This window comes from Bison bison, unplaced genomic scaffold (assembly GCF_000754665.1).
Source record: "Bison bison bison isolate TAMUID 2011002044 unplaced genomic scaffold, Bison_UMD1.0 scf7180017864185, whole genome shotgun sequence".
In the NCBI taxonomy this organism is placed as follows: Eukaryota; Metazoa; Chordata; class Mammalia; order Artiodactyla; family Bovidae; genus Bison; species Bison bison.
In genome coordinates, this window is record NW_011494757.1 from 848,082 (window position 1) to 859,190 (window position 11,109).

The 11,109-nt window shown below is 39.6% G+C and overlaps 1 protein-coding gene across 1 annotated transcript in view; it reads left to right on the forward strand.

The window, feature by feature from the left end:
* Window positions 1-10,827, forward strand: part of MS4A13 (membrane-spanning 4-domains, subfamily A, member 13) — a 24,794-nt gene extending 13,967 nt beyond the window's left edge. Inside the window, exons 6-7 of the mRNA XM_010843722.1 lie at window positions 6,439-6,534; window positions 10,247-10,827. Coding sequence (XP_010842024.1) covers window positions 6,439-6,534; window positions 10,247-10,306 — 156 coding nt within the window. The 3' untranslated portion in view covers window positions 10,307-10,827. The remainder of the gene's footprint in view (window positions 1-6,438; window positions 6,535-10,246) is intronic.
* The last annotated feature ends 282 nt before the right edge of the window (window positions 10,828-11,109 follow it).

Genomic DNA, 11,109 nt, shown 5'->3' on the forward strand with positions numbered 1-11,109 from the left:
TATTAAAAAGCAGAGACATTACTTTGCCAACAAAGGTCCATCTAGTCAAGGCTATGGTTTTTCCAGTGGTCATAAATGGATGTGAGAGTTGGACTGTGAAGAAAGCTGAGTGCCAAAGAATTGATGCTTTTGAACTGTGGTGTGGGAGAAGACTCTTGAGAGTCCCTTGGACTGCAAGGAGATCCAACCAGTCCATCCTAAAGGAAATCAGTCCTGGGTGTTCATTGGAAGAACTGATGCTGAAGCTGAAACTCCAATACTTTGGCCACCTGATGCAAAGAGCTGACTCATTTGAAAAGACCCTGATGCTGGGAAAGATTAAGGGCCAGAGGAGAAGGGGATGACAGAGCATGAGATGGTTGGATGGCGTCACCAACTCAATGGACATGGGTTTGGGTAGACTCCGGAAGTCAGTGATGGGACAGGGAGGCCTGGCGTGCTGTGGTTCATGGAGTTTCAGTGAGTCAGACACGACTGAGCCACTGAACTGAACAGTTTCTAAGGCAGCCAATATTTCACAAGATTTTCTAAATGCCAGCTTTTCTAACATAAATCAGTGGCTTGACTAAATTCACAAACTCAACAAGTCATCAGTGTTCTCATGTAGGTTCAGCTGTCCCCAAAAGTTCATGTCTCTGAAAAATACTTCTCATACAATAAATCCAAAACCAATAAACTGCCTTTATTTAGACACTACCTTTCATACTTACTGTATGTAACCCCTTGAGCAAGTTTAACTTCCCTGTTCCTAGATGTATAAGTGGAGAAAATGCTATCACATATCTGTTAGTTAAGTGCTCTGTCTCCCCCAGACACCACGCCTGTTGTTCTAACATTCTAATGACTTTTCTACTTGAATTTGTTTCTGTTGCCATCATCTCAAACTCTGCATACATAAAATAGAAAATATTTGCCTCTGAAAAAATACTGTATTGCAAGACTCCCTTATTTCGATATCCTAGTCTCAAAAGCTTGAACTAAACCTCACCCTTAGCTTTACACTGTCTTCCCAGTTACCAACTACTGTGTATCATTTAGTTAAATTTTTACTAATTAAGGATCACTTGGTTGAGACAAGAAATACAACCCAAATTGACTTCCAGAAAAGGGGCACTTACTGACTTAAGCTGAATTTAGAGGCTTAAATCATATGCTGAGAACTCAAGTCATGCTTCCTATTGTTTTTCTCAGATACACAACTTTCCACTTTTAGGAGAAGACTTTGTCTGAAATTAAGGAGTGAGGGCAAAATTACTTTCTACAGTCTTGCCAGCTAAAAGGTCACAAGTACTTTCCAGCTAAAATGCTATGACTATGTTTGTCAATAAAATTAAATGAGAATTCTTTACTTTGCTATTTCAAACCCACTACCGCCTTTTCTTTATTTTCCTGTTAATATCATCTTGAATGAACACTTTACTTCTGTTAAACTTGTTTTATAATTTTCTCAAAAAATGTTATGTTCATTCTTGCATTCAGTTTTTTGCTCACATTATCAAACTGTAGGCCATATGATATGTAGTTTGGGTTTATTTTTTAATGTCTCCATTTCTTAATTATTTTTGTCCCAATTTATGTTAAACAAAATAGGTTACAGAGAAACAAGTAAAGCTGCCTGGACTATCGCTTTCCTCCTTCAGTTTTCTTAGTCCTTATTTCAAATGTCCTACCTCTCTGTGAAGCCTTCCTAGATGTGGATGACTTTAAGATGAGTCTCCTATCCCCTGTAATTACTGATCAAATTTTTAATCCATTTGACATCTTTAACCTTATCATATATAACCTTATATTATCCTTCTGTATTTTCTGCTGGAATATAAGCTGAGAAATCAGGAACTTTGTCATTTCATTCTTACCATCTAATGGCTACCAACCAATAACTTCTTGCATATAAAAGGTATTAAATAAACCCAGAAAAAGAGAAGGGGAAAGGTGAAGGAATTGAAGGAGAGAGAATTGTGATGTTATTTTATCTAGATCAGTATTTCATTCTTATCTTTTCACAGCCAGCACAAGCACTACATTTATTTTCAGGCTTAGTACGAAATCATTCATCCTCATATGTAGTTGAAAGTATCTTTCCAGTAGCAACAAAAGGGATCTGCTGTATTTATCTCAGAAATCACAATCACCTTATACTTCTAAGTGAAGTGTTCTCTTTTTGAATTTACTCATTCTTCTATCTATGGGAAAGACTGAAGGCAGGAGGAGAAGGGGATGACAGAGGATGAGATGGTTGGATGGCATCACTGACTCGATGGACATGAGTTTGAGCAAGGTCTGGGAATTGTTGATGGACAGGGAGGCCTGGCATGCTGCAGTCCATGGGGTCGCAGAGTCAGACACGACTGAATAGCTGAACTGAACTGATTCTTCTGTTGGATACTCTAGCAATTTCTATGTGAGATTTTTACACATGTAAATTTAGTGTTTGTAATAATAGCTGTTTTAATGATGAGAATTGCTTGATGGTCAGTAAAATCTCTCGGTAGTCTTTTTATCATTGGAGACATGAGCCAAATCTTGTTGACTGATGAGTTTGGATAGTGAGCTATACCAGAGACTGTAGTGAACAGAATGAGAGTGAAGAGTCGCAAGAATTGAGACAAGACTGCTGAGTGACGAAGATCAAGACTTAAAGCTGTAGATAACTAACTGGGGGGCGGGGGGTGAAAGCTAGGAAAGTGAAGTGGAGGCTACAGGAGTAGGAATGCCTGGGGAATCAAATAGTGAAGGAAGCTTATTTATTCTTGTTTCCCTCCTTTTCCTTGACTGTCGTATTAGGAGCTCTTTCTAAGAACATCTCTGCACTTACTAAAGATAATAATACTAGTAAAGTCACTGCATCCACTAGGCTTTTCTGTGACTTGAGCAAAGCACCAATCTTCTTGTGCTTCCTGTCTGCTGCTTCAGGTTTGCCCAGATTCTTAGCTAAGAGAACTATATAAGGACTGAGCACTTTTCTGGTGCTGTGATCTGGCTCAAGACTGGATCTCACTGCAGATCTCTGCCATCCCTACACATTTAAACATAGTTTTCAAGATCTTTCAGGTGTCTTAAAACTTTAAACTTGAAGGAGACAAGATGGCAGAAGAGAAGCAACTTGAGCTCACCTCCTCTCAAAAGCACACCAAAATCACAAAATCACAGCTGAACAACTATGGGTAAAAAACATACTGCTGCTGCTGCTAAGTCACTTTAGTCGTGTCCGACTCCATGCATCCCCATAGACGGCAGCCCACCAGGCTCCCCCGTCCCTGGGATTCTCCAGGCAAGAACACTGGAGTGGGTTGCCATTTCCTTCTCCAGTGCGTGAAAGTGAAAAGTGAAAGTGAAGTCGCTCAGTATACTCTGCATCCAAAGACATACAGAAAAAACCTCAACTAGACAGTAGGAGGGGCATACTCACAATGTAATCAGATCTCACACCTCCAAGGTGAGCAGCCCACAGACTGGAGGATATATCACAAGTTCTTCATAGGAGTCAGAGCTCTAAGCCTCACATCAGGCTAACCAGCCTAGGGGTTGCATCAGGAGGAGGAGCCCTCAGAGTATTTGGCTTTCAAGCCCAGCAGGGGTGCTTTCAGGAGCTTCACAGGACTGGGGAAAACATATTCCACCCTTGGGGGGAACATGCAAGGCCTTGCAAGCACCAGGACCCGGAAGAAAAGCAATGACTTCATAGAAACCTGGGTCAGACCTACCTGCTGGTCTTAGAAGGTCTCCTAGGGAAGCAAGGAGTAGCTGTTCCCTCTGAGGTCATAAGAGTGGGTGGCAGACATCTCAGAGTATTCATCTGTATGAACTCTCCTTGAGGCAGACATCTTGCTTGGGTCTTTAGCACCAAGACCTGGCCCTGCTGAACAGCCTGTAGGCTCCAGTGTTGGCACACCTCCAGCCAAACAGCTAAGTAGGCTGACACACAACCCCAGGCTTCCTAAAGACATTCTGAGCCCATAGCCCTTTGACACAGTCCTACACAGAGAGCCAAAACTTAGCTCCACCAACCAGTAGGTAGATACCAATGCATCCTGCCAGGAAGGCTGCATGAGCCTGTAAACCAGCTTAACCCACCAAAGGGCAGACACCAGAAGCAAGGAAACTGATATGCAGATGTTACCACTCTAATGGCAGCAAGTGGAGAGAAACTAAAGAGCCTCCTGATGAGGGTGAAAGAGGAGAGTGAAAAAGCTGGCTCAAAACTCAACATTCAAAAAACTAAGATCGTGGCATCCAGTCCCCATCATTTCATGGCAAATAGAAGGGGGAAAAGTGGAAGCAGTGACAGACTTGATTTTCTTGGTCTCCAAAATCACTGCAGATGGTGAATGCAGCTATGAAATTAAAAGACACTTGCTCTTGGGAAGGAAAACTATCACAAACCTAGGCAGTATATTAAAAAGCAGAGACATCACTTTGCTGACAAAGATCTGTATAGTTAAAGCTCTGGGTTTTCCAGTAGTCAGGTACAGATGTGAGAGTTGGACCATAAAGAACTTGAGAGTCCGTTGGACTGCACGGCAATCCAACCAGTCAATCCTAAAAGAAATCATCCCTGAATATTCATTGGAAGGACTGATGCTAAAGGTGAAGATCCAATACTTTGGCCACCTGATGCAAGAGCCAACTCTTTGGGAAGGGACCTTGTGGCGGGAAAGATAGAAGGCACAAGGAAAAGGGGATGTCAGAGGATGAGATGGTTAGATGGCATCATAGGACTCAGTGAACGTAAATTTGAGCAAACTGGGAGATAGTAAGCATGGCATAGGGGGCGTGGCATGCTGCAGTCCCCGGGGTCACAGAGAGTCAGACACGACTTAGAGACTGAACAACAGCAAGAAAAAAACTGCGAAAAACACAGACGTGGCGGCTAAACAATATTCTGTTGAACAGCCAATAGATCACTGAAGAAATAAAAATACCTAAGAGACAAATGAAAACAAAATCATGATAATCCAAAAAACCTATGGAACAAAGCAAAAGTAGTTAAAGAGGGAAGCTCATAGTGATACAAAATTGCCTCAGGAAATGAGAAAAATCTCAAACTAACCTTGTGCCTAAAGCAACTAGAGAAAGAAGAACAAATAAAAACCCAAGGTAGTAGAAGGGAGGAAATCATAAACATCAGAGCAGAAATAAATGAAGTAGAGACTAAGAAAGCAATAGAAAAGATCCATGAAATGCAAAGCTAGTTCTTTGAAAAATAAGCAAAATAATTGATAAAACTTTAGCCAGACACAACAAGAAAAAAAGGGAGAGGGCCCAAATCAACAAAATTAGCAAAAAAGAGAAGTTACAACTGATACCACAGACATACAGAGGCCCATAAGAGACTACTACAAGCAACTATATGCCAATAAAATGGACAACCAAGAAGAAATGGACAAATTCTTAGCAAGGCATAACCCCCCAAGACTGAAAGAAAAATAGAAAATATGAACAGACCAGTTAAAAGAACTGAAATTGATGCTGTGATTTAAAAACTTCAAATAAACAAGTCCAAGACCAGACGACTTCACAGGTGAATTCTAACATTTAGAGAAGAGTTAACACCTAGTCCTCTGGAACTATTACAAAAATTTCAGGGGAAGGAACACTTTCAAACTCATTCTATGAGACCATCATCACCCTGATACCAAAACCAGACAAAGATACCACAGAAAAGAAAATTACAGGCCAGTATGACTGATGAAAATAGATGCAAAAATCCCCAACAAACTAACAACTAGCAAAGCAAACCCAACAATACATTAAGCAGATCATACACACGATCAAGTGGGATTTGTCCCAGGGATGCAAGGATTTTTGAATATCTGCAAATCAGTCAGTGAGACAGTACATTTAAAAAGTGAAGAGTAAAACAAAAATAGACTTACAGACATCGAAAGCAGACTTAGAGTGCCGGAGTGCCAAAGGCAGGAGTGCGGGGTGGAGCAGGAGTTCGGGACTGACGCACATTCACTACTATATATGAAGTAGGCAGCAGGGACCTACTGTGCAGAATGGGTAACTGTACTCAATGTTTGTAATAATCTATACGGGAAAAGAATCTGAAAAATAATATGTATATATGTACACCACTTCCCAGATGGTGCTGGTGGTAAAGAATCTGCCTGCCAGTGCAGGACATGCAAGACATAGGTTCAACCCCCAGGTCAGGAAGAGCCCCTAGAGTAGGAAGTGGCAACTGGCTCCAGTATACTTGCCTGGAAAATTCCATGGACAGAGGAGCCTGGCAGGCTACAGTCCACGGAGCTGCATGGAGTCAGACACCTCTGAGCACACACATGTACATACATACATACATATGTGTGTACAATTGAGTCACTGCTGTACACCTGAAACTACCACAACATTGTGAATTAACTACACTTCAATCAAAATTTTTCTAAGTTTTTAAAAAGATAATAATGCAAAATGTCTATTTTCTGATTTCAGAAACTTGGGAGACAAATTTCACGTGTTTTACTGAGCTTCTATCCATTGGAAGTGTCGATGGCACTCACATACTCAATCTTCGGCTGTGTTGGTTTGGTAAGTGTTTTATCTAACTCACTGGCAAAACTAGAGATGTAATTTCTAGTAAGTACACTTTATGAGGAGATAAAGTGTTCTGATATGTTTGGTACTAATAAAAATATAATTTCACTTTCTATTTTTTTCTGTTTATAAAATTAGAAAAATAATACATGAAACAATATTAAAATAAAAATAAAACAAGATCAAACCAGTCAGTCCTAAAGGAAATCAGTTGTGAATACTCATTGGAAGGACTGATGCTGAATCTGAAGCTCCAATAGTCTGGCCACCTGATGCAAAGAGGTGACATTATTCCTGATGCTAGGAAAGATCGAGGGCAGGAAGAGAAGAGGGTAACAGAGGAGGAGCTGGTTGGAGGGCATCACTAACTCAGTGGACATGAGTTTGAGCAATGGTGGTTGAGGACAGGGAAGTCTGGCATGCTGCAGTCCATGGGGTCACAAAAAGTCAGACACAACTTAGTGACTAAACAACAACACAACAAATTGAGAAGCGTTTATTTTTAAAAACTTACTAAACCTTGGGTAAGAGCAGCGGATGTCTGTGACAGTTTAACTTGGGGCTGCTCTAATTCCTTCCAACTTGTCCCCTCAACTCCAGGTTCCATTTTGCAGAAATTTATCTGGGTGAGTCAGACTGTGAGGACCACTGCTGCAGAGGCCTGGTTTTATTTGGAGTAGAGCAAAGGAATTTTTATGACTAAGGGTATTATTAAAACAATGGTGATCTCAGTTGCAAACAGTCTGGAAAAGCCAATCTAATGCCTGGCCTAACTAAGATTACAATACTATTGGGGCAAGAAATTGACAACCAGCCAGACCTGAAGATGCACACTTCAGTTCAGTTGCTCAGTCGTGTCCGACTCTTTGAGACCCCATGGACTGCAGCATGCCAGGCCTGCCTATCCATCACCAGCTTCCAGAGTTTACTCAAACTCATGTCCATTGAGTCAGTGATGCTATTCAACCATCTCATCCTCTGTCATCCCCTTCTCTTTCCACCTTCAATCTTTCCCAGCATCAGGATCTTTTCAAATGAGTCAGTTCTTTGCATCAGGTGGCCAAAGTATTGAAGTTTCAGCTTCAGCATCAGTCCTTCCAATGAATATTCAGGACTGACATCCTTTCTGAAATGAAAAACCCAAGGGCAAATCTGAGTCAACAGAAAACAAAATCTGCAAACATGATAGAACAGTATAGATCATCCAGTTTGAAGAACTGAAAAAAAAAGAAAAATAAACAGCCTTAGAGATTTGTGCGGGACCCCATCTACTGCACTCACATATGCATAATAAGAATACCAGAAAGGAGGGAATGAGGGAAAAAATTGAAAAATAATGGCCCAGAATTCCCCACATTTGAGGAAAAACATTATTCTGTCCATCTAAGACACAGGTTCAATCCCTGGGTTGGGAAGATCCCCTGGAGAAGGAAATGGCAATCCATTCCAATATTCTTGCCTGGAGAACCCCATGGACAGAGAAGCCTGGGGGGCTCTAGGTCCTAGGATTACAGAGTCAGACACAACTGAAGCAGCTTAGCATGCATCCATCTAAGAGGCTCAGTGGTCTCAGAATAAACACAAAGAGATGCACTCCTAGATTATTCAGAAATAAACTAATAAAAGAAAGTCTTGGAAGCAGCAAGAAAAAGTGACTTCATGTGCAGTGTAAGTGTAACCCATAATAAGATTAACCGCTAACTCATCAAAAACAATGGAGGCCTTAAAGTGGTAGGAAAGCATATTACAGTGCTGGAAGAAAAAAACAGTCAAGCATGAATTCTGTATCCTTTAAAACTATCCTTCAAAAATGACTGTGAAATAAAGACATGCAGATGAACAATGACTGTTAATGTGTGGCTGGCAGAACTTCCTTACAAGAAACATCACAGGAAGCTCTTTAGACTGAAAGGAAATAATACCAGGTGGAACTCAAATACACATGAAGAAATAGCATCAGTAAAGGTGATTATGCAGATAAGTATTTTTAAAATAGTCTAAATATGTCATTTGTTCTTTGTTAACTAACTTAAAAGACAGTTGCATAAATCACATTGAGCTCACCCAATTAATCCAAGATAATCTCCTTATTTTAAGTTGACGTTTATTATCAACATCAATTCCATTTGTCCCAGCTACTCAGTTTTACTTAATAACATGAAAGCAGCCATGGACAGTGTTTAAAGGAACAGATATGGCTCTGTTTCGATCAAACTTTATAAAACAGATAATGGGTCAGATTTGGTTCATGTGCTGTAGTTTGCCAACTGTTGGTCTGTAAATATATTTTTTTATATGAAATTTTAGAAGAGATAAGATTATAAAAGCAAGGATTCTAACACTGTATCATTGGTTACACAACACGCGCTCACGTCTGACACTTTGCGGCCCAGGGACTGCAGCCCTCCAGGCTTGCCTACCCGTGGCATTCTCCAGGCAGGAGTACTGAAGCGGCTTGTCATTTCCTTCTCCATGTCACATGTGTAGATGTAATACATGTGGCAATAATAGCACAAAGGAAGGGGAAGGAATATAGCCACATTAGCACAAAGTTTCTGTATTTTACTGGAATTAAATTAGCATTCATCTGAAGCAGATTGTGATAAGGTAAAATGCACACTATAACCCCTGACCAGTGACTAAGAAAATTCCCAAAATTGTAGTAAAATAAAATTAACAACGAAATTAAAATAATACATAGAAAGCATTTTATTTCAAAAAACACGTAAAGGAGGACTATACAACACATGACACATATAGAACACACACAGCAAGCAGTCAGGCATAAACGCGGCCCCTTCAGTAACAACATTAAAGTAAGACTACAAGGAGATACTAACTACCTAACAGAATGACTGAATTTCAGAGGACAGATTTAAGTGATGGTAATGACCGTATAAATGCAATTTCGCACTCCTAGTTGGAGTATAAATTACTGCAACAACTTTGAAAATCTTTGGGGCATTATTTACTGAAGGTTAAGATATGCATACCCTATCAGTAACTTATTATGTATTCAACAGAAGTGTGTGTACACATGTAGCAAGATAAATGTCTAGGGGAAAAAAATAAACATGTAGATCAGTATTATTCATAATGGTCATGAAGTGCACATGCATTCAGTGCGTGGTGAATATATTGAGAATAAAATTCTACATGTTAATTAAAATGAGGAATAACTACACTTAACAACACAGATCAATCTCATATAATAATCTTGACTATTAAAAGGTAAATGCAAAAGAATGCATACTTTTTTATTCTACTCACAGAATATTTGAAATTGGGCAAAACTAAATCTAAACTATAATGTTTAGCGGGAGGGCTGGAAGCTATTGGTAAAATTAGAAAGAAAAGAAAGGATGGATTACCTGTAAGTGAAAAGGGCATTACTTTCAGAGGAAAGGAAAGGAATAATTGGGAATGTCACGACAGGGTGACTTCTGGAGTGCTGGCATTTGTTGATGTTGTAGAAGACCACGAATATTTTATTTTAAAAGTCTGGGAGTATACCAAAAGTTATATGTGATTCAGTAGCAATTAAGAGAGTGGGTTGAGATAGAGATGAAATCAAAAGAGGACAAATGGCATTTTAACATTTTGTTCTATAAACATCACGATTGCTTGTATTTTTAAAAACTAAGTATTTACTACATGTATGATTTTAGGAATCATAATGTGATTTTCAGTGCTAATTTTTTTTCAGTGTCGCAAAAAAGAAGATGCTCGTACAGCTGACACAGAAGAAGTTGAGGATGCTTTTTAGAAACCTTAGAAATGTGAGAATTTTCCTGGTGCTCTTACCTGATGTGGGCCCTAATGATATATCTGTGTAACAAAGCTGCTACAAAGTCCACAGATTTTGTGCAAAAGAAAATATGAAACAAGTTGAATTTTCCTTTTCAGTATTCAAGAAAATTCTTTGCACATATTTTTGTAGGCTCCAATTGGAAAGCTTTTTCCCCAATTAAATATAATACTATCACAAGGAAAAATTTATTCTCTAGGTTACACTAAATAGCTGTCAACTCTTCCTAATGGAGCTTTTGTAAGAGACCATTTAAAAGATTTGCGATTGTCTCAGACTTGGACCATGATATGGTATAACTCTCACGGAAATTTTAGATAACTTAAGATTCTGATTCTATGAGTAAAGGGTACATTTCAGTCTGAGTTCTTCTACCTGAGCTAGCTAGCTACCTGAACAAAGTATAAATCAAAAGGCATCCAATTCAGCCGCTTCACTGACTGCTCCTCTCCTCATTAAAATTCCTTTCTGCCCTAAAAGTGTCTGCTGTCTTTCTTCCCTTTTGTTCCCCCTCGCTTCTTACTCTTTTCATTGCTCGGATCACCTGTTCAATTGCTCTTCAAAGTAACAGGCTGCTCTTCCATACTAAGAAATATTTCCCAAGGATCTGTTGTGACTTCAGTCATCCTTCCTTCAAATATGGAAACGAATTTCAGAAAGCCTTGCTCAGCAGTATCGATCACGCCAGTGAGTGTATGGAGCTCCCTTTTAAGTGCTGCTGGTTTTTATTTGTTCGTCTTCTACCTTGTCTCTCAAGAAGT